Below are 24,287 nucleotides of genomic sequence, written 5' to 3'. Positions count from 1 at the left end.
AAATGGTAGCACAGATTAAATTGATATAGATAGATGGTCAGAACCAAGTGCAGTTCTTGGCTGTTCATTGGAAGAATGACTGCAAACAAGCAGATCTCTCACTGTGTTCACATCCCTGGGGAGATGTTCTTTTGTGGGACATGACTAGGTAAGGAAGATCCCCTCCTTGATTACATTTTCATAGGTGGCTTAACGCTATTTCACACATCACACCCTTTATAAATGAGGAAGTTTGTCTTTCCCTGTGCAGTTGAAGCAACTATTCTGTATCTAAAGTTCTCTGGAGACAGCAGACCTACTTATGCAACATGAGTTGTCTGAAGATGCAAATGCAGCATAATTTAAAAATAAATGTATTTTAAAAAATGCATTTTAAAATAAATGCATCAAATTTAAATGCAATACAATTTTAAAGTTACACCTATCTAACTTACCTTCTGAATACCCACACGCCTGAGTCAGTGCATGACAGTGTGCCAGCATGGAGGCATGAGATACAGTAATGCCCACTGTGCTGCCCTCTTTACTTGTTTTGTACTGAGAAGAGAAAATGTATGCAAGCATTAGATTAACAGCAAAACCAAGAAAATTTACAGTAGTGAATTGAAAACATATTACAAAAACAAACCCATTTTAAATTCAAATTTTTAAATTCAAAAGGTAGCATAAAAATATATTTACATCCACAAAATACACTACTATGGTAAAAAAATTGTTTGTCTACTCCAATTAAATTGTCCTGGGGATCCCAAAAATGCTGATTATCCCCAGTCTTCAACCTGATTTCACACAGTCACTCAACTGACAGTCTGCCTGGCAGCCTGATAGAAACATTCTTGTTTAAAACATTATATATAAAATAATATAAAACATTATACATACATACATACATACATATATACATACATACATACATACATACATATATATATATATATATATATATATATATATAAAAAAATATATGTATCTTTTATTGTATCCAGAGTTTAGGGGAAGAAAAGATCAGATAAACTAGGACAGAGTAATAATCAGAGAATTCATCACATGCCCCTGCATCACCTCGATGTAAGCGATCTCGGCGCTGGCATCCCGGACCTGGGGATGCCAATCCTTGGCTGGTTTTGCCAGATGCTTCCCATCAATCACAAACCAAACGAGACGAGGCCAGCCTTCAAAGAAAAAGAAAAGCTACTGTCACCAGTGTTCCAAACATCAGAGTTTTTCCCCAGTATTCAGGGATAATGACAGGAGGCAAGCAAAAATCCCTTGCCGGAGAGAAAGAAACAGCACAGAGCACTGCCATGACAATCAAAGCAGCTCTTTATGTGTAAGAACCATGCAAGGAAACCCAAAAACTGAAGCTTGACAGCAACAATGAATATATCTGCTTTTGATCCCATAAAAAATAAACCCACACCTTTGAACGTCACCACCTCTCCAGTCTGAGCTTTTGGGAGGCCTTTCTGACAGGCATCAGTGGTTAAAGCTAACGTGACTCCACAGCTGCCCAAAAGAAACCCAATCTGCTGGCTGCCAGCATCCTGTAGAGAAACAAGGAAATAGCAAAATTACAAATAACAAAACTCTTGGACAGTTTGTTGTAACTTCTTCATGTTTAGAAAACATTAAGTCAATTTATATCACAGGAAAAAAACAAAAGTCAATCCCATAAGACCTTTAAATGACTGAGAAAATTAAGTTTTGCTTAGTGCTAGCTAAGATTTGCAGCAGATCTAGTAAGAAAAGCAGTGTCAGAAGCAATGGCTGTACATCCTTCCACAACCCAATAGGATGTTTATAAATTCTGCTAAAACAGAAAACTGGTTTGATGCTGTGTCTGAGTCCTGAGACACTGAGGACCAAAGCCTGTAGCTTTTTAGCTCTTCCCTAACAATCGCCAGGTGTGAAGGGTTATACCTGTATTTCAAACTATGGTGTCTCTGCCTGCCTCATGCTCAGCATCAGAGCTGAAAAAACCTCTCTGATATACTCAGAGAAATACTTGCACACATTTTTTTGAAAATAATAAATGAAAATAATTTCTACAATTACATACCATAAACTACTTAAATTACTAGTTTAATATTACTTCCTCCTTTCCTTAACTGAATATTGAATATAATTCCAAGCACAGAATGTACACTGAACACTCCACCTGATGGTTTCAAAGAGCAGGCTCTGAAGGACTCCCTGTAAGGACTGTAGGATTTAGATATATACACACACACACAGACAAACACTTTATTTATCAAACCATAAAAATGTTGAATGCATCTGCCTACCTTTCTTGTCAGTGGAACTTCTATTGGGACAGGAATAAGTTCTGCCAGGAGACATCCATAAAATGCCACCATAAACATAACTGGATCACTATTAGGAAATACCAGAGCTACCTACAAAAATATAGTAAAATAAGAAATTTTTTTTGTCATTTGGCAGAGAGGGGGGCTGCTTTTAAATTTGTGGAATAAAATTTTCACAACAAAGTCCAGGTTCATAGATAACCAGGCAGAGAAACACTAAGTATTGAGACAGTGTACTTTTATAAGCCACAGTAATGATTATTTCACAATATATTATTATAAGGCTTTTTTCAGCTAAAGCTGTTCCTCACTATTTCATCCATAGGGACCACTTCCAACAGCAGCCTACCCGGTCTCCAGGCTTCAGCAGGGGCTCATTCTTAGTGGTTAACTTGTTCAGCAGGGTATAGGCTAACTTCAAGCTTCGACTCCATAGCTTGCCTGAAGAATAAAAGAAGAAATTAAGAAGCAGAAACTAAAATTTTAACACTTAATTGGCAGATCTCAGTTCCTCACACATGCACTAAGCATGAGGGTATCAGAACAGTTGGACAAGTCCAAGTAGAATTTAGAACTTGGCCCCTTTTTGGTTTACCTCTTTTCTTTTTTTTTTTTTTTTATAATTTTAAATGTAAAACTAAACATGCTATTCTAAACAACACTCAAAGCTCCACGGCAGAATAATTAACTTACTGCAGCTGCTCAGCTATATTTCCTGCATCCTTCATTTGTGAGAATGCAAACAATAAAGTTCAACATTCTAACATATCATACAAGGAAATGCTGCAGTGAGCTATCCTGAAGGACAGTTATTTTTCCCAAAAATGCAATTTACTATAATACTTCTAGGTCATTAATACAGGCAAGTTTCACTTCCCACCATTAACTTCCTGATTATGCTCCTGAGGTATGAGTCTTCTCTACAAGGCTGTGCAAGAGGATGTTAAAATGGAATGTCTCCTCTGGGAATGTGAAGAGTGCATTATTAGTAATCTGTTTCTACCTCCCAGTTTACACTGGGCTATTTTTAGTGCTCTTTAATGAAAAAAACCCCACACAAGTCTAAGAGATTTACAAATAGCCACTAGGAAAGAACCAATATGTTTTGCAAATAAACATTTTCTCTTCCTTAACTTCTTTAAAAACGTTTTTCATATACAATGAATTTATCATTTACATTCCTACAGCCATCTCCAGCCATGTGTTACAAGCACAAGGCAGTCTCTCTGAAGCAAGGCCAACTGTTGTTTCATGGAGAACACCCAACTGCTCCTCTCAGCTGGCTCCAACACGTACCATAGGTCAGGGTATAAACTGCTTTCCCAGTGGTGTCCAGCGCTGTCAGACAGGGGGCTTTGGACTGGGTGGTTCCCCAGCGCTGCAGGGCAGCCAGCAGTGAGGGGGGCCAGTTGGTCACCACCCCCAGGGGCTCCCCTTTGAGCACATTCACTTGGTTTCCTTCAGGCTTTGGTTGATTTGGGTCAGGCTGTTGCACTAAAAGCAGAGCACGGGAAAAGGGAAACGTCAATCTGAACAAAATGTGTGAGTTACACTTCACAGGCTGTTCTATGAACCATTCACCTCTTCCTCACAGTTAGCACTACTTCTCCTTTGCTTTATGATGCTAATCATCTCTTGGCTTCCCAAAAAAACAGTGACCAGCACTTGAGAGTTGTGATTCCACATTATCAAAATACCAGAATTTGAATCTCTAGCCCACTTCTCTCTGCTTCGGAAAGCTACTGTTTTCTGCTGCTTGTTCTCCACATCTATTTCAATGAGAACCACCTTAAGTCAAGAAGGGCTATCAGAGACAACAGCTTCAGTGACTTCTGGACACTCATTTTTGCTGCACTGAATTCCCAACAGGTGATGAAAAATAACACTATGCTGGGCTAACAATATATTTTAAAGGAAAGGCCTTCTGTTAAAATCCTGTTCCAAGCTGCTCCAGAAAGTGAACTATCTTGGTCTTAGTTAGCAAAGTCCTGGCTGAAGTTAGCAAATGTTCAATGTAGATAACCAGCAAAATTAATGGTTCCAAGTGATGCTTTCCACAATTACATGCACATCAATGGAAATTCACCTGGAGAAACTTCAGCAAAAGACTAGAATCACAAAAACATTGCATCTCACAAGTATCAAACCAAAAATAAGAGAACTCTAGTGGCAGCTGCTCAGAAATGTCACACTGAGTAAGAAGGTTGAGTTTAGGATTATCTTCCACTTGTGATAACATAATGACCTTTCTTGCTCCACTGTATTAATTTTACCATGACTAGTTGTCTATTGAGAAGAGAAACCAACACTTGCTAAGTATCAGTTCTGTCATGAAGCACTTACACAAGGAGCAAAAAATGTATCTGAAAGAAAATTAACCTTCGAGCAGCTCTTCAAAATCATCCACAAAAAACTCCTTCAGAGGCGGGCGCTTCGGTCTTTTCAAAGTATTTAGCAGCTGCTGGATTTTAGAGGACACTCTGCTGTTCACTGGGACACCTGCCAAATGGAGAAGATTTATTATTTATCATGTATTAACCAAAATACACTAGAACACACAACTTTCAGATGGAACAGTCATTGAGGATGAGTACCTTGTTTGGAAGAAAATAGCTTTAACTAGCAAGAGTTTCCACAATGGATTTATTTGCTTTCCAACCATGCTGTTACCTGGCTGACACAGACACCTTCTCATGCTTTATTTTAGCTTTTCAAACCACTGATCCCTTCATAAGATTTCAGCTGAAACATGAACAACGTCCTTTTCTCCAGCAATCTAGGTATTTACTACACCTTAACACTCATTCCATTCTGAAAGCATCAGAATGCTTGGAAAAAAATGAGTGAATCTTTCAATATTTTACAGGGCTTGTAAAAACAATCACAACACAAAACACGTTAAATGCCGATTTTCATTTGCATACGTTAAATTAAATGTAAATACATGTATTTATATTTGTCAAAATTTACAGCTCTGAGGCAATATAAAATGAAGATGCATATGAAGATATATATATCCACAAAAGGGGACACAGATGGAAAGGTCCATAATGCAATCACCATCTGCAGTTTCCAGAATGCTGCTGCTGTAGCCTCTGGGCACTCCTCGCACGGAGGCGACCTGCGGGCGCTCGTGGTGCAGGTATTCCACCAGGCCAGTGGTCACGTCAGGGGGGGCAGAGTGGTTCTCTGCAGAAATGCAACACAGACACAGGAGCTCATCAGCCACATCAAGAATCAACAGAATCAAAACTGCTTCTTGCGTGAGGGTATTTCACAAATCCTCACAGGGGCTTGAGAATCTCCTTACAACCCGGAAGCACATGCCTGCTTTGCTTGGAGCTGTGCCCCATTTCCTGGCTGTAGAGCAATGCTTAGGGAGTATCACAAAATGGTTCAGGTTGGAAGGGACCTCAAAGCTCATCTTGTCCCACCCCCTGCCATGGGCAGGGACACCTACCACTAGACCAGGTTGCTCCAAGCCCCATCCAAGCTGGCCTTGGACACTTCCAGGGATGGGGCAGCCACAGCTGCTCTGGGCACCCTGTGCCAGCCAGGGCCTCACTACTCTCACAGGGAAGAATTTTTTCCTCATCTGAGTCTGTCTTCTTTTTTAATTTAAAACCATTCCCCCTCGTCCTATCACTAACTGCCCCTGTAAGAAGCTGCTACCATCATTCCAAAAATGTAACCATGGTTATAGAATGGTTTTGGATGGAATGGTTTAGGAAATGGCAGTATTTTTGAGAAGTGTTTAAACAACAGACAACAAGAACAGGAAGACTGAAACATGCAGAATTCTGATGAGTAAAAATAGGAATGCAGCAGGGAAGAGCTGGAGAAAACCCTGCTGCCCAGGGCTGGAGCTGCCAACAGCCCTTGGAGGACCTCAGCATGTCACAAATCCTGCCAGAAAAACTGCAGGCAGAGGGAGATCTGGGCAGTGCCGTGAAACACATATATAATTCCCCACTATAAGGCACTGATCAGCTCCAAGATAGCAAGTGCTTCTTCTTGCACTGCTCCCACATTTCCAGAGCTGATACACAAGCCACAAGTCAAGCTCTAAGTGGTTTTAGAGGGATCACCAGGAGAAAAATTTAAATCCATTCCCATCTTTTCCAATGGAACTCACTGCAATACTACTGCTTGCATTGCAGAGACTACATTCCTTTCATGTGGGTGAGGTACACAAAGGAGAAAGTGTTACTTAATCTGTCACAAAAATGCTCAGGATTCAGTAACTATAAAGATGACAACTGTGTAAAGCTGACCTGTATAACCACTGCACAGGACCCATAGAGAGCCCATGTATACACCTGCCTTATGTATATGCTCTCACTCTATCTATTTTTGAAGTTGCTTTTTGGCTGTCTTTTCTTTTTCCCTTAGCTTTCCCAAAGTACCAACCCAGAGGCTTCCTGCAGCACACAACCTGGCCACAGAGACAAGTGTACCTGGTTCCCATTCCCACCTGACAAACCCTCCAGGGACTAGCAATGTCTCACTATGCATGGAGAAAGAATAGGTTCAATTCTCAGGATTTATGCTCAGATGAAAACCACATGAGCTTAATTAAGAATTTGAGCATTTTATCAATCAATGCCCATGAGACCCTATGCTATTAGCTTGTATCATCCAGAAATACCATGGCACAGCAGGGTAAGACAAGTGGTGAGGAGTTAAAAAACAAAGTGTGAGCAGACTTATGACTTCAGGAAGAAAGGTTAATTGGATTCAGACTGAAGGATCTTTCCATTAGTGATGACAAGACAGAGATAAATGCAAGAGAGTAGTGTCCAAAGGAAGAACAAATGGGATATGACAGAGAATTAAAAGCCATGATGATCTGTATTTCCAGCTGCTCTAAGAGCTAAGGTGGGAAATACTCCACGGTTGATATAGTGACCTTGAAAAAAACCACGACACACCACCAGCCTTATTCATTAAAAAAAAAAATTATTACATGAAAGAAAAAAAAAATCTCCCCTGCATGAAGGGTTGTCCTTGCTGCTAATTAAGTGAAAGACAAACATCTTAACAAAAATGCACATTAGTATCTAACTCCAATAATACTGTAACTTTGCACTTCCAACAGTGCAGTTTACTGCCTGGGAACTTAGTTCGAGCTCACCATTAAAAATGCAGGCTGGAGAAGATGAGCTGTAAGGAACAAGCTGCTAAATTTAAATTCTCCAACATCTCAAAACTGTGAATAGCTTTTCAGTACACAACCAAAACACAGAATATTTCAGTAGGGCATGGCAATTAAGATGTGTAAGATGCCTTCAGATTGCTGATATCAGCACACTATCTGAAAAATAAATAAACTCATCTTCTATGCTCTAGGACAAATCAAAGCCCCTTTTAGAAAGTATGTGAGTATTTATCAAGAGTCATAAAAGTTTGCAGTGTAAGAACTGAGTCAGTTTTCATATTCTTGTGAGCTAGGAAAATACATGCAGACAGGAAAAATGACCCAACTGAACTGGTATTGGCCATGCATGAATGTTACCAAGCTAGGAATGAAAACTGATAGAACATGCCAAGCATTGCAGGAATGAGGAAGAACATTCTTATATGAAAATGCACCTTATATGAAAAGGCACTGGAAATTTTATCTTTATAAGTAAATTTTATCTTTTTAAGAAATTTCTTTATAAGAAATTTCTTTATAAGAAATTTTATCTTTATAAATTTTATCTTTATAAGTATTTTTAATAGATCAGCTCTTAAAGATGCCTGAGCTTCCTTCCTTCTGGATACTATAATTATTTCCCATTAATGAAATTTTAAACCTGCATACAGCCAAACATTCAGCTGCTTAAACACTGGACTTTGAACTCTTTAGTAAGGCCTTGATTTTGCATACAAGGTATTGATTTGTATGTTGTTGATTAAACAGTCCTGACAGACAGGTCTATCTGGCCTGGGGCATGAGACATAACAAGATGCTGTGCTACATTTTGGGTATCTTGCAAGTTTTTACAGCTATATTAAGAACTTCATCAATCCCAGTTAAGCTTAAAAGGTTAGCCATAATTGACTTTGTAATTTAAAGGAGTTAAAAGTAATTTCTATTAATCCATTATATGAAATCCAGAATGGCTCAAAGTGAAGTGGTGACAGATTACCTATTTCTTACATCTACCAAATTGCAAATTTCTTATTATAAATAAGCTTGGAAATGGGAATATGAAAAACTAGGTTTCTTTAAAGGTTTTTTCAAACATCAAAAAATTTCCCTGATGGTAAGTACCTCTGATTTTGTAACCTTCCCAAAGATTCTGTGTTTTTTTCTGTCTTTTGGATGCTTACCAACTGAATCATATCTGAAATACACAATCTGACATTGTTTAGGGTAAATACATGCAGATTGGAAAGCATGCACCAAAACCACGATTCCTTTGAAATTCTGCTTTGGAATCCACTAAAACTGAACCTTAATTTCTTGGTAAAGCAAGCATTTTACCAAGAAGAATGCATGTTCAGATCTCATGAGCAACTGGCTTGGGTTAAATACATACACATACCTACCTGGTGTGTGAATTGCACATTTTAAGGCCATTCACAGCTATCTCCTGGTAAAGACCTTCGTGTTTAGCCCTGCTTTGGGACTGGTAATCTGATTTTCATTCCAACCACACCGGCAGGTTTACTGACCTATCTGCGTGTGTGCCATGAGATCTGCAAGCACAGTGGCAGCAGTGGTGGCAGGAGCTGTATTGGAAGCAGCAGCAGGTTTCCCTCCAGGATGAGATGAGGTGGAGGATGCAGAGGATGAGGTGGAGGAGCCCTGAATGACCCGGTTAAGCCAGGGCTCTACGTTGGAATGGCTCTGGAACGGAGTGGAGCTGATCCGCCCTTGCCGCCGCAACGAGCCCTCATCTTCTGATGCTGACGATGTGTCTGTGGTCAAAATAATGATGACAGGCCTGTAATGGGGGAATGGGAGTGACCCAGCACCGGGAACACGGCGTTGGGCCATGCTCCGCGTGCTCCGCGCAGCTTTGCTGTGTGCGGCGCGCGAGGGCCGCGTACCAAGGAACGGGATATTCACACACACAAATCCCTCTTGGTGGGTTAGGGGAACAACTTCCACACATTGGGGCCAGAACACACCTGGAGCCAAGTTTCAGTTACCTCCAACTTCTACACATGAGGGCCACAACACACTTGGAGTCAAGTTTCAGTTACCTCCAATTCTACACATTATGGCCAGAACACACCTGGAGCCAAGTTTCAGTTGCCTCCAACTTCTACACATGAGGGCCAGAACACGCTTGGAGCCAAGTTTCCAAGTGTGTACCAAAGGAATGGGATATTCACACACAAATCCCTCTTGCTGCCCTTTGTTGGGTTAAGGGAACAACTTCTACACATTAGGGCCACAACACATTTGGAGCCAAGTTTCAGTTACCTCCAACTTCTACACATTATGGCCAGAACACGCTTGGAGCCAAGTTTCCAAGCACGTACCAAAGCACCGGGACAGTCACGCACACAAATCCCTCTTGCTGCCCTTTGTTAAGGCAACAACTTCTACACATTAGGGCCAGAACACACTTGGGTTACACATTTCAGTTACCTCCAACATTTGGAATGACATGAGAGTTAAAGAAGGTTTCTACCTACAGCAGAAGATCCATGTGCATCTCATCCCCTTCCTGTTCAACTGAAAAAATGTTTCTGTTCTGAACAGGTAAATTTTATCTCATCACACCTGAATAAAGCCCCTTTTTAGGTTATTGCTTATTTCCTTTTTTACTCTTTTTGAGAGGAAGGGAATTCTGATTGTTTTGAGAACTAATTCCTAAAAAACCCACGGTGCTCTGAAGTTCAATGAAACAGCTATTACAATGCATTTTAACCACATAAATGGATATGAATGAGTAATACACAGAAATGCTTAGTAAAGCATATTTTCATTCTAGATGTATATTTGTTGCTGTTAGAATTCCGACAAAAGGCTCCTAATTTAATTACCATCCAGTTACTTACAACTTTCCAGATGTTTCCCTTTGGAATCTTTCCTTATTTATTCTCCATCCAAGAAAAAATAAAGAGGTAATTCTAAATATCAAGAAAACACATCCCTTATGATTTTGAGAGAAAACCAGAAGTCTTCTTATTACAGAAAAAAATCTTGCCCTCACAAAGAGATTGCTGAATTTTAATGACTTGATCTGTTACATGCTTTATATAAGGTAGGGTGTCTGTTACTATACTCTAAGAGTCCCAGACAGGGAAATATGGGGTTGGTTACACCAGGAATTCTGCAACTTTAATTTTGGCTGTATTCTTAATCCTCTGGACACAGAATTGTTTATCTAGATACAATTGTTCATCTAGATACAATTCCACAAACATTTATTGAAGCAACATAAAAAAAGCTTCTCCTCATCTTGGGCAACACATTTCAGTTACCAGCTCTTTAATTTTCTGATTTTCAAGAATATGTACATTTCCAATAACTTCAAACTAATTTCTCTTAGGAGTCTAAAATCCAAATAAAAGCCAAAGAAGCATTTCATAAGAATTCCATTATCGTGACAGCATTTTCAAAGTTAAAATTGTAGATATCTCATTATTTGACCTCCCTTATCAAAAATGACAATTTTGAATGAAAACACCCAAACAATAGATCTCTGAGAAGATTCAGCTGTGGTGCATCCCCATTCCTGGGTCCATGTGATACTTCCAGCCTGCTGCCACATTTGGAGTTTTTGGAAGCTGACTCCATTTGCTCCTGGAGAGAAGCCAAACCTGTCCTATATTGCTTGGAATCTTGCCTTTCTTTTAGGCAGAAAGCAAAAATAAATAATCCCAGGAATATGAAACAGGATGGGATTATGAACAGCCAGGAATTAAAAAAAAAAAACCAAACCAAACCACCAGGTCTGCCATTTCTAATCACTTCAGAGGAAGAAATAGAACTACAGAAAAAGCAGGCTTCTCACAGAATACACACTCTGACAGTATCTCCTTACCCAGATTCAAGACAAATGAAGTCTGTGTACAAAAATGAGGATCCATGGTAAAAGCATTCTGATATCAAAACATAATTACACCACGAAGTGGCAAGGTCACCCCAGCAGGAGCTCTGTGGCAGGGGTTAATCCATGGATGCTGGTGTGTGGTGACAGAACAGTGACAGAATACTGTGTGCTTGGCTTCCAGCTCTTCCTGCCTGGGAGCTGACCCAAGACAGGCACAGAAGCCACCCCTCTTTGAGCCAGATTTGCATGAAGGCTCAGCTCCAGCTCTGATCACAGGAAATTCGTGTGGGAAGGATCAGAGACTCAAAATAAGACAAAACCAGAAGTGCATTCAAATTTTTGGAAGGATGACTGATAAACATAGTTCCTTTACTGCCAGCCAGGAGCTGGATTTCAATTTAACACTGTTCTGAGAACCATGGACTCACAGAATGGTTTGAGTAGGAATATCCTGAGTTGAAAGGGACTCATGAGGAATACTGAGTCCAACTCCAGGCCCTGCACAGGACCACCTAAATAATGACACCACGTGCCTGGGAGCATTGTCCAAATAGCTGATGAACTCCAGCAGGCTTGTGGCCATGACCACCAGGAGCTTTCAGCTCCTATTATTTAAGGTGCTACTGCACCCTGCTCAATCCCAGTGTGAGCACACCTGGCTTCTTTGCTGACCACCTGCACAGGCATGTTACAAGATGACACTCCAGCAGCACAAACACACCAAAACCATGCAGATCCCAGGGCCCCATCTTGCTCTGTACACACACATACAGCATGGAGTGCAGGATCAGGGGCACAGCCAGGCATGTGTTCCATTTGCACACCACCAGCCCTTTCTGATCCTATATCCTGCAGTTCTCCTCACACTTGTTCCTCCCTCTGTCTGCACTTCCCCACCTTAACATCCCATAACAAGACTCACACAGTTCTGAGACACTCTTGCCCTGCATCCCACACTGTGTCCCTCATGCAGTCCAGAAGATGCTCTGCTGCTGACTGCTCTTGATGGGCTTCACACCTGGCCAGGAGGGCTGGGGCTCTGCAGGGACAGGCCTGGATGGGTGACCCTTCTCAGAGTCCTGAACTTGCCTTCCTGCTTGTTGCTGTTCCAGGGTCCCTCTGGGCTTGTGCAGATGGGGCTGGTGCCTCACCTGCCATGCCCCAGGCTCCTCTGCAGGTGAGCAGGGCAGCTTTTATCACACATTCCCTCCACAGCATCTCAGACTCTTTTTAAGTTGCTCAGAAAAAAAGATACTTTAATAAAAATACTTAGCATATCTTCTAGACAAAACCATTAAGGGTCAAGAAAGACCATACGTAAGAACACAGAGGATTATTGTTTACTAACTAATGAAATAATTGGAGAACCCACAAAAATAATATACTTAAGTGTGTGACTGGCAAACTAAAGTGGGATTCTCTTTAAATGGGAAGAACAGAAATAAGAAATACATCTCAGAAGGCAGGAGGGCAGCATACCTGAACTCTTCTTTTAGAGAAGGGGGTTAAGAACTGGAAATGATGGAGAAGGGCAGTACAAGTCAGAGTGCTTCTGCTCCTGGGCCACATTACAAAAGACACATGCACATTCTCAAAATAAAACATCTTAGGTAATTCCTCTTTGCACACAAGACACTGGCCTCAAACCATTTGGCTTGCTAGCACAATATGTTGTATGATTTTCTTAACCTCCAGAAAATTCATTGTGAGACAACAGAAGATCACCTTTCCCCCCTAAAATTAAAGAAGGTGTTCTGCCACAACCAATCTGAGCAATTATAATGTATGACTTTGACTGTTTCAATCTGCTCACCACTGAATAGCTGAAACCATCTGATGAGTGCTCTGCAACTGATGCAGCAACTTAATGCTCTGCTATCTTCTTCAGCTTTTAAAAGAAGCATCTTCCACAGTGTGAAATGAGGTTATTTTCAGCTCTGACATGCTTAGATTATCTCCTCTGAGTGAGATAGGATGTAAGAGAACATACTTAATGCATAAAGGGCACCTGCTCTCTATGACTGCTTTCATTTGGACACTTATCTCTAGATGAGACTCTAAAAACCACGAGGAAAAACATCACAGCATAAATCCAACGAAAACCTGATTAGAGGCTTTGATATAGAACTTTAGTGCAACCAACTAAAAACTTAGGGCAGGAACACCTTCAGGAATCCCAGGCTGCCCTGTCCAGCCTGGCTTTGGACATTTGCTGGGATGGAACAGCCACAGCTTCTCTGGGCAGCTCTGTTAACTCTGTGTTCACTCAGCATGTACCTGGAGGGGTGTAAGTCTCTACTGAAGAGTGCACCAGGACAGAGCGTCTCTTCGAAGGCATGGGCATCTTCCTCTCTTTGTATTTTGCAAGTGCTGCTTGTACTGCTTCAGTGTGGACATCTAGATAGAAAACAAACAAACAAAAAGGTCAGAATTTCAGTTAGGAGCAATGAATCAACACCACTGCTTCCAGCTTCAATCCAGTGCAGAAGCAATGGTTTCCAAAGCTAAGGGAGAAAATTGCAGGGGCAAGTTGAGAGATTTTCTTCATAAAGTCAGCCTGAAAAAGCTCTGTGAGTAGCATTATGAAAACCCCCCTGAAATAAACACTGCAGTTATAAAGTACCCAGTATGTTGGTTTTGAACTATCAGTTATTTTCATTTGTGGGGGAAATTTCAATGCAGATTCTGTAAATTTGCAACAGCATTTGACTCTTCATCCTCAAAATTCAGGAAGGGAAAAGAAGTGCAAGTACATACTTGCACATACTTGAAGTTCTCACAAAACAATGTAAGTAATAAAAAACCAGAAAAAAGAGACTAATGAACTTAATGATTTTAGAGCTATTTTCCAACTCTAACAAAATTCCATGATTCTATATGAAGAAGGGAAAAGACACACAGAGCTTTCACTTTCCTGAAAGCAGAAATCATCCTAAGAGGCTCAAGGGCTGTATTTTAACTTGTCTAATTTTTAGGCCAAAACTGAGATTAAAGAGGAATTCAGTGTTCAATCAAGACTTTGCTGCAGATAAAATTTAATGTATTCCAGTGATTTTTCAGCAGCTTTTTTTCTCTTTGACATCTACATTCCAATGGTGTCAAAAGCTAAAACTTATGCAGGAAGAAAACGCATGAGAAGTGAACAGAAGTTGAGGAGGAATGAGGCAGACCAAAAATATACTTTGACTTACCACCAGGACTCAAACTCATGAAAAGCACAATACAACATGCACACACTTAAACACAGTTACAATGGGCTGGTTGTGGTTTAGGAATGGCATTCTCCAATTTACTATTCTCTCTAAAAACAATTCAAGACAGGCACTGCTCACTCTCTTCCCCTCTCCCTGCTCTCAGTGGTAGGATGGAGAGGAGAATCACTTGGAGGCACAAAAGGCAAAGACCATGGGTTGAGGTAAGAACAATTTACTGAAAAAAGCAATGAGAAATGAAAATGAACAGTAAGAGCAAGACCAATGACAGAGGGTACAAGGAAAGAATTGCTACTGCTGAGTGTGGAAACCCCTGTCAATAGACAGAACCCAAAACAGGACAGAGCCCAGGAGTGAGCACATGATTCTGCACTGGGCTGACCACATCTCTTCTACATGCAAACTGCTGCACAAGGTTTTCAGAATTTAACCATTCAATTTGAAAGAAAACACATTCTTTCAGTGAGTATCCATCTACTCTTTGGCTATGATTTAAATATGTAACAGGTGGACAAATTTGAAGGTATGAAACTATTTGTAGGTATGTAAATGTGTGTGACAGACATACTCACACAACTTAGACACAATATACAAAGTAACATAATTGTACATATAATTTTGTAGATATAATACACAATGTAAATATATCCCTGTACCTACAGGGATTTACCCTAGTGAAGATTACAGTATCAGTATTTTACAGTATCATCTCTTTTTTAATTTAAAAAGTAACATTTCTGTACTGGCCCTGAACCCTCCTTCCTAAGGACCATGCCCTTCAGTCTGGCCAAATGGATTCTACAAAATCACAAGAATCCCTGAGGATATGGTCCCAGACACCAACCAGTTCTCCACAGCAATAACATCACTTTTCAGTCTGCAGCTCCCTGCAGATAATCTGTTCAGAGCAGTATTTAAAATATGTATACATGCAAATATGCTATCCCACCTGTGTGTTCCTACAAGACTCAGGAATGTACTAAGTAGATGCTTATCTCAAAGAAGAACTTTTTGTGCAACCAGCATGGGAGGTTCAAAGATGATGATGTTATGAGAGAAAAAATATTAAGAAGGAAAGAGAAAAAAAAAATCCTCAAAAAACCTCTACTCTTTAATACAGTAATTTTTTGTCCTGGTCCTCTTGTCAAATTTTTGCTCCTGTCCTTCACACCAAGGGCTTAATAATAGATGTTTCATAAACTAAAAATTCCCCATTGCTTATGTCTGCCTGTTTCCTTCTCCATTTCCACATCTAGGCTTTTTGTCAAGTCTTGGTTTCTCCTGATCCTCAGTTTTAGCTATAATTGTCCACTAATGAAGATTATTCCCATAGATATCCAAAAGCAAACCTTTTATGTCCCCAAATTCCAGAAAGTTTAAGCAGGATTCAACATCAAGGTTGTTTTTGCAGCCTTAAAAGTAGGGGGAAAATGTCCATTCTGCAGGATACATTCCCTTGGCAGAACTTCCAGCCAAAACAAAGCTGGGATATTTCTAAAAAGAGACAGTAACTGTGAGATGGAGTCACCTCCACCATGCCTACATCTACATACAATTTAAAAGACATTTTTGTTACATTAACATCTCATAGGAAGCAGGGGAACATGAATTGTTCTCCAGAAAAGGTCTTTCCAAGAGCAAAATAACACATTATATTTGTAGTCTGCATATAAGTACATTAAGCCATTAAATAATGTGGCAGATGAGAAATGAAAGCATTCTTAGACAGTTGTGCATTTTGGGAATGGAAAGGCCTAGTTGGAGGCAAGGGTGTGCTGGGGCTTTTTAACAAAGCAGAGCAGGGCAGGTCATAACATCACAGATTTGTGAGAACAAGCATGGGAACTACTTTTTATGCCATTTCCAGAGGGCAAAATCGCTACCACCTCATCCTCTAGTCCTAATTCCCACCCCAAAACCTGGAGCAGACTAGATTAACTGATAAAAATGCAACCAGGAGACAGCCAGGATGAATTTTTATTCTGTTCCATGTTTTATTTTTACAGCGCCAATTTAACTCATCATTCCCTCTACACTCATTAAAATCTATTCCTGGCTTGCAATCTTTCCTGTAATATCTTGTCCTTGGACATCAGCTGAGTAGGAACATCCTCTCTCATCCAAATCAATGAAGTAATTGCTTTCACTTCCCTGGAACACTTTGTTCCTATTCCACTTTGGCTTTAAGAGCTTTTCTACATGATGAAACACATTTCAATAAAACAAGTAAAAGGAATGAAATTATTTTAAAGAAGCAGAACACTTACGTACAAAAATTCATTCGTTAGTATAAATTAAATTTTAACTGGATATTGGAATTGCAAAAATAAGCTCTACCACTGCCTGTTACTTAAATTCTTCAAAATTTACTGTGAAAGTGATTCACCATGTAAGAACTGTGGAGTTGAGTTTTCTTCAGGGAATTCATCACTCATAATCAGACCAAATGTGCCACACTTTTGAGAACAGGGATCACAAATACTCAACAGTGACCACTGGAAGTGATTAACAGCAAGCCCAGCATTTTATTCACACAAAGAATATATGTACCAAAGTAAGGGAAAACCCCCATATACTGCCATCCAAAAAGGAGAAGAAAGTCTTGGAGAAGTATTTCTAAGCTTCTGCAGTTTATTAAGCTGGATACAACCATCAACAATTAATAACTTTTTATAAACATTTTCTTCTTCTGCTGTAGTAAACCACATAATCGTCTCTCCAGTTCTAAGTACCTATTCTCATTTTCTTTTTTTCCACATGTCCTTAAAAAAGGATTAAGGAGGAAAACTAAAATAATTTGTGGACTATAAATCATCTACACTCTCACAGTTCCTAAACTGTTCAGCTATTAGAAGAGCATTTTTCTTTCCTATTTGTAGCCTCTGCTCATTTATCAGGCTCTGATTCTGGTCCCTGCCTCAGGCACGAGGAAGGAAGAATTTCTTCAGCTGGCTGAAGAAAAAAATGACATTTATAACCTGACCAGTGTCCCTGCTGGATTTCAAAATACAAACAGGCAAAGCAATAAGCACTATGTAGGTGGGATGGGGAGAGGACCTGGAAAAAGGTAAAATCCATGGGTTGAGATATGAACAATAATATCTGAAGTTAATGAAAATGTAATAATAATGATGATGATGATCATAATAAAAACAATAATAATAGAGTTAGAACAAGAATAATGAGATGTGAGCATTATTCTCATTGTAAATCCAAAACACAGTATTGTACCAGCTATTAAGAAGAAAATTAACACTATTCCAGCTGAAACAGGACAGCAGGCTTGTATTTATTAACAATATTCACTGCTGGAATTTTTTGGATATTTGTTGTTTGAAGAGAAGTTATCAGATGATGATAAAAATCAACATACAGTTGATTTAAGTACACAACTCTTCTGTGAAACTATTTTAAAAAGTGCTTACAGGGAGTAAATGACAGATCAATTGTATAAAAAGACAAAATTGTTTCACTTCCTTGCTTATTTCAAGTAATTTATGTTGATGGTTGTAAAGTACCTATAATTGCTCCAGAAAGAGATCCTGTTCTAGGAAAAGCTGCAGTCTCCCCTCATCAACTACTCTTGAAAAAGACATAGGAGAACTGATGAGATCTGAAGCAAGGAAAACAAGAACTAGAGACTGGAAGGAAAGAAAGAAGAAGAAACAACACACCCTTCCTTCCCAGTAACAGTCTAAACTAAGGTGTGACATTGAGGGAAGGAGGCTGAAGCTGGTAATCCCTCACAACAATCAATGTGTGTCAGCACACAGGGAAGCCAAAAAAGGCACCAATGTCTCTTTGCTGACATAAAGAAGCCAACATTAATGCAGTAAATCTGAAGAATTTTTTTTTTTAATTACAGAGGAGAAAGGAGAATAGATATGGGTATCCAAAAACCATATCTACATTTCCTTGCATAGACCTAAGTAAGTTTGACCTAAACCAAGTCAAACAAAACTGTCACCATTTGGTTTTGATATCATCTGAGCACATTAAGCCTTGTCATATATCACTAATGAGAGAAAGAAATCCAATTATGTGTGTTGTAACTAAGAACTTAGCAAATTTGCAAGTAAAGAACTTGTTCTAGGCAGAAATATTTACTGAAAAATTAGTCTGGGGAGCTGTGATAGGAAACCACAGCAGGACATGGCAGTCCCCACCAAGAACTACCTCCCAAGGCTTTCCTGCTGTACTTGTGCTCTTCTTGCAGATTTTTATTTCTGTTAGCTTAACAATGACACATCTTACTCTAATTATTTTCCATAATATAATTTTCTATAACATATTTCTATAACTTAATTTAAAAAATATTTTAAACATGTCATTTAGCTAATTACAACACTGTGCAATATTCCCTGTCATTCAGAAGTTTCTTCTCTGTGTAGCTTTCTCAGGAGTCTGTATATATCCACAGAATATTTAGGAAGTCTCATTCACCATTCAATTAGCCCTAAGGAAGGTACAAGGCACATCTGCTCCAACTCTGGAGCAAGGTTTTACTTATCAGCAGGGCAAATAGGATGCAATAAAACTCTGCCCAAGCAATGGCAAGACAAGGTGACCCAAGAGCAGCCTCCTGTTCATGCCATCACTTGCACTTCTCATCCCCAAACCCAGGATGTGGAATTACCCTGCTCAACAAACAGAAAAATATCCAGCTAGAAGTCCAAAAGTATATAGGAGAGAAAACCTTTCAAACACCTGTTTTTCCTCACTATTGTGACAAGGAATTTCACAGGGAAATGGTGGACTTCGACCACCTGAAAAGTAACAATGGGAACAGGATGCAATGAGGATATCAGTATTTTCACACAATTTTCCAAAACAGGTTTGTCACTGTAGTGTCCATTTAAAATGAAGTAGAATATCCATTGTGATATTTCCCTTTTTTGTGCACTTGCTTTAAACCAGGAAATATTAGGAAGAAAGCTACAACAAATATATAACCTTGCTTTAACAAAATAACCCAAACAAGCAAGAAAAAAATCCTCCAAATTCACACACTCTAGTCCTCAAAATGTTTAACTAACTGTTATACAGACTGGAAACCCAATTTTGTTTACTCAGCAAATATGGAAAACCTGTTGAGCATGGTAAAATTCACAACAAGAAACACATCAGAAGCCAGGCCTACAGTCTTGCATTTCCTGCAGGCAGCATTCAAACAAAACCACTCTTGTAACAAAACAAGATACTTGGAAAACATTCATTATTACCTCTTCCCTTCTTCCAAAGCACTACACCTTTCTGTGTGGGTGCAGGTGCCATTTCACAGGGATATTTTCCTCTGAGGACATGAGATGCCTCAGCTGTCTCTGTGTCCCTTACCGGATCGGAAGCGCTCGTCCCTCGAGTTGGTGGATCGGGATTTCTGCTGCTTTGCTACCCCAGCAGCGGCTTGGGAAGAGCCTGGGACTCTGTTCTCTGCTTGCAGGGATGGATCCACACCTGAAACATAGTTTATTTTAGTCCAAACTCAGCTTACAAACATAATATCTGATCCCCACGTCTACATTGTTTCACTACAACCGGTGCAAGACAGTATCTTTAAAAAGAGCTCATCCTCTACCTGCATTTTAATCCAATTTAATCTATGCCCATTTAACTCAAAAGATTCACATTTTACAAAAAATGTTGCAATCCTCTAGTAAGACCTCTGCAGATATTTATGCAGAATTACTGTCAGTTTCACCTGTGTAAAAGCTCCTGCTGTAATCCAGGTTGTCTGGTTGCTTCACGTACTCCTGAAACGATGACAGACCTTCCCAGCCCCACACAAAGTAATAAAAATAAGAGAAACTGAACCATTCTCTAGTTGTTTGCTTTGCACCTTATTAGAACAGGGCTCTAGATAAGCCAGAGCAGTTGCTTATGTTTAGGCTGGCTAATATTTGGGAAGATGAATCTCAATTCTACATTGTAGCACAACAGGAATAAAAAATCAAAGGGGTGCACAGTAACCATTAAATATGCATTATCCCCTCCCCACCCCCAAAATGAGGAGACTCTCTGCTGGCTCTTGATCCATCAAGGACTATATGAATTTGGGCTAGGAACTTCCATTTGCAGTTTTATTATACATCCACATTTCAAAATGTAATGTAAAAATTCCAATGCAGCTGGAAGGGGTTTTTTGCACAATCCTAACATAAATATAGCTTAGTGCTGTGTTTTACAACAAACTTACATGGCTGCATCAAGGTCACTGTATTTCCTCAGCCCTTGTACCACACAGGGCTGAATATATCTTTCATTTCACTCCTTCCTTCCCTTGAAGAGCTTTTGATTTGCTACCTGGCCCCAAGTCTTTTGAAAACAACACGTTTTGGAAACAAAGTATTTGAACACAACATTTTCAAAATGCAAATATTTACCAAAAGCAGCTCCCACTGAACTGAAGACATCATCCCAGAGGAATCTGGGTCAGTTTGTTTGTAAGGAAAGATCTCACTTTAAAAAGTAAGAAAAGGTTCACTTCTCTCTCATGGGGCTTCTGTTCCCGTTGTTACAAAGTGAGTATCAGGAAAGAAATTGGCAGCTACTAACAAATCTAGGAATTATAGACACTTTTATGAAGGCGTTTCAGTGAGATATAGTCTTTACATTAGGAGTGTAATTGGATTAAATATCCCATTTCTACCTCAATTGATGAAAAAGAGCTTTCAAATACTCTATTTAAATGTAATATCCTCAGGAAAAGTGTTTTATCATCTTCATGACAAGGTAAATTACTATATACCAGCCTTCTTGGGTATCTGTTAAGACCTTTGGATGAATGCACTCCAAAATCCCTTTCCCAACCCTTTGCAGCTAACAGTGAGCACCTCTGGATGTTGAAGAGGCAACCTTGAGCTAGATATGAGTTCAGTGTGTAGGAAAAATGAGCCTAAATAACAGAAAAACAAAGGAACATTTAATAATTCACACAGATCTAAGTTTTAAGAATGTAGTCTGACTTAGAGATATGCTCCTTTCTTTTACAGTTTGTGATAAAGAACAAACACATTCTCACCTGATTTTTCCTGCTTTCCCAAAGTAAAGTTTTTTAAACTGACAGATGACAGAATATCTAACATCAACTGCACTCCCCAATGGGATATATGGAGTCAGCCCAGCAAAGAAACCAAAGTGTCCTCAGTGGAGCAGAACAGAATGTGTATTTACCAATATACAGACCTAACACTCCTTGAAACACTTAAGCAGAATTTTGCAATAGAAAAACAAATGTAGTTTGCCAGCTGAATTGATTCAACAGATCTGATAAGTGGTGAAAACACTGCAGAATTCTATTCCACATTTCACTTGAACACAAGTTTTCCATAACCACAGGTCAACAGTCCAGGGGGATTGGTTGATCTGGAAACAATAAACAGCAACTTCAGATTTTGTTAGAAAGATTGAGGCAAGTCATCTCCTTAAGCCTGAGCCAAGCAAACAGCCAAGGCAAAGGGAGAACTATGATGGTACAAAAGAGAACAGGCAGCAGGGCTGGGAGCCTCCCTCAACTAAGACTACTTAAGGAATTCTCAGAAAACATCATACCTACATCATTTTTGTGTAATTTTGTCAAAAGGGACCTTGGGTGAAAAAGATAGCAAAAGAACACTAGAACTTTTTTTTTGGTGTGCCATTTCTTTTCCTCCAGGAGGGTTGTTAGTTGTAAGCAGAAAAAGAGATTCACGTTCCTCCCAATTCCTTACTCTTCCCATTTGCAGTCTTGTAGTAACTACAGAGCCTTGAAACCAGGACTTGTAAGAGCCCCTTTTCCACTCTGTGATGCCCTGTGGGAGGAGAACAATCTGGAAAATGAGCTGACTGGTGTAACCCATCAGGAGTATGGGTTATATCCTGAGTCATGTGCAACCCAAGCACTGCTGTTTGGCCACACCAACCCTGGGGGCAGGAGGAACAGGGAAGAAGTGACCACACATAACAACAGGAGTCCATGACCAAATCCAACTCCAGAACACTCTCCTCCTCTCAAGGCCAAAATCAGACTTTTGTGAATCAGAGTTATTGTGATGAAGTATGTACCAGTGGATTTCAGAAGTTCCTTGTAAATTAGGATGAGGCATGAAATCCTTGGCACTGTTAGAAACTACAACTCCATTTCTTTGGATTAAGTTTCCCTCTTGTTTTCCCAAAGTAGGTTTCACATCACAGTGCAAAAACAGCAACAATGCATCTGAAGAATATCACTTTTTGGTAAAAATAGTAAGATAGTGCATCTGACTCTTAGGCTACATAACTATGTGCCAGTAAAATGCTGTTCCACAAGCCTGGTGAGCTTGTTAATTTATTCCCCTACTATGCAAATCACTACCTTAGCCTTCAGCAAAAGCAGATGGGTAATTAGGTGAAGTCTCCCCACTCACACCAACACCTTTACAGAAAAGACATACACTAAAGGCACTTGATCCACTATTCACTGTTTTTTCTCCATTTTTAACTTGCCCAAAGCTAGCAAGAATGAAGTCAACTAAGGGAACAATTTGCTTCTACAGGATGAAATTAAAAATAATATTTTATTTATGCCTGTATTTCTCCATCCACAAGCACAGGAGAATCAAGACCAACGCTGGCATTTCAAGCAATTTGCATTTATAGAAGCAAAAATGATTTTACTGTAAGAGCAGGGAAGAGCTGCCAGGACAAGGCAGAATCTCTGTTGGCATCAGTGGGGAGGATGAGCAGCTAAAGTCATTAGGTGGGTAGAGATGAAATTTTCAAAACATAATGTATTAAAGAACTCTGTAGAGAGGAGAGGGGAAGAGGGAGGCCAAAGAGCAAACTCCAGACTCTTTGTACATTATTAAGTCTTTCTGCAGCTATTGAACTGGGTAAGGAAACAAGAAAGGAGCAAATGACAGCAGCCAGGTTCAACGAGCATAAAGAAAGGAAAAGGTATGACAAGGCAGAAAATCCAGAAAGTGGAGGTCTGGCTCTGGGCACTTACTGAGTATCCAGTCCTCACTCAAGTTCAATGGTACCATCCTTTACTGTCATATCCCATCTCAGAACATATTACCTGCTGTACACGCATTTTTTATCTTCAACATCCAGCTTTGGAAGTGCTCACACCTTCCAGATGAGAGGGACTGAACAAGGATTTACCCAATGTAATTTATTACCCAGAATACGGTATCAGAAATTCAAGAGATTAGAAATAATAATGATAACACAAGGCATTGTACACATGCATTATATGTGACAATTTTCCATGATTCTGTAACATTTTCCTCTACTCAAGAAGTAAATTCCACCTCCTAAGCTTCCACTTGCAGCCTATGAAACCATTTTAAGGGCATTAACACTTTCCATTCAAAGAAGATGGAACAGCAGCAAAGAATACAAAGGCACAGAAGACACTTGTTATAAACTCAATGAAACCAAATACAAGCCAGGATTTGGATCCAATTCAGAGAAACCAAACACTGACTAAACCACCTCAATAAAAATAAAAAGTAAGTGTTACTTACTCACAAGTAAGAGAGGCACTTATTTAGACTCTATGACACACTGGTAAGCAGAACACCCACGAGGCATTAGCTAGAGCTTAAATTTCTCAAAATAATAGTCCATTTTAAGCAGCAGCTCAGGAGGTGCTTCACAAGCAGCCCAGCACTCCTAATGTACAAGGATGTGCACTGAATTGAAAAGGCACAGGAATAGCAATCTCTTGGTATTTTGAGAAACTGAGCAATGAAGCTATAAACTGCTTTTTTAACTAGCCCATGTGAACACCTTACATTTTCACATACCTC

The 24,287-nt window shown here is 39.7% G+C and overlaps 1 protein-coding gene across 5 annotated transcripts in view; it reads right to left on the bottom strand.

Moving 5' to 3' along the window:
* DIP2A (disco interacting protein 2 homolog A) overlaps positions 1 to 24,287 on the bottom strand; it is a 79,528-nt gene that overhangs the window by 25,832 nt on the left and 29,409 nt on the right. For all 5 annotated transcript variants that reach the window (XR_010028613.1, XM_063162586.1, XM_063162589.1 and 2 more), the window contains exons 3-13: positions 19,852 to 19,971; positions 13,583 to 13,702; positions 8,970 to 9,215; positions 5,367 to 5,495; positions 4,686 to 4,805; positions 3,603 to 3,800; positions 2,656 to 2,747; positions 2,286 to 2,396; positions 1,421 to 1,544; positions 1,063 to 1,172; positions 435 to 537 (exon numbers count right to left, since the gene is read on the bottom strand). Coding sequence is in view for 4 of the 5 variants with exons in the window: in XM_063162586.1 (XP_063018656.1) it covers positions 435 to 537; positions 1,063 to 1,172; positions 1,421 to 1,544; positions 2,286 to 2,396; positions 2,656 to 2,747; positions 3,603 to 3,800; positions 4,686 to 4,805; positions 5,367 to 5,495; positions 8,970 to 9,215; positions 13,583 to 13,702; positions 19,852 to 19,971 (1,473 nt within the window). In the remaining variant the exon portion in view is untranslated. The remainder of the gene's footprint in view (positions 1 to 434; positions 538 to 1,062; positions 1,173 to 1,420; positions 1,545 to 2,285; positions 2,397 to 2,655; positions 2,748 to 3,602; positions 3,801 to 4,685; positions 4,806 to 5,366; positions 5,496 to 8,969; positions 9,216 to 13,582; positions 13,703 to 19,851; positions 19,972 to 24,287) is intronic.

Source organism: Melospiza melodia, chromosome 8 (assembly GCF_035770615.1).
Source record: "Melospiza melodia melodia isolate bMelMel2 chromosome 8, bMelMel2.pri, whole genome shotgun sequence".
Taxonomy (NCBI): Eukaryota; Metazoa; Chordata; class Aves; order Passeriformes; family Passerellidae; genus Melospiza; species Melospiza melodia.
Note: the sequence above shows the minus strand (reverse complement) of the source record. Positions and strands in the feature narration are given on the sequence as shown.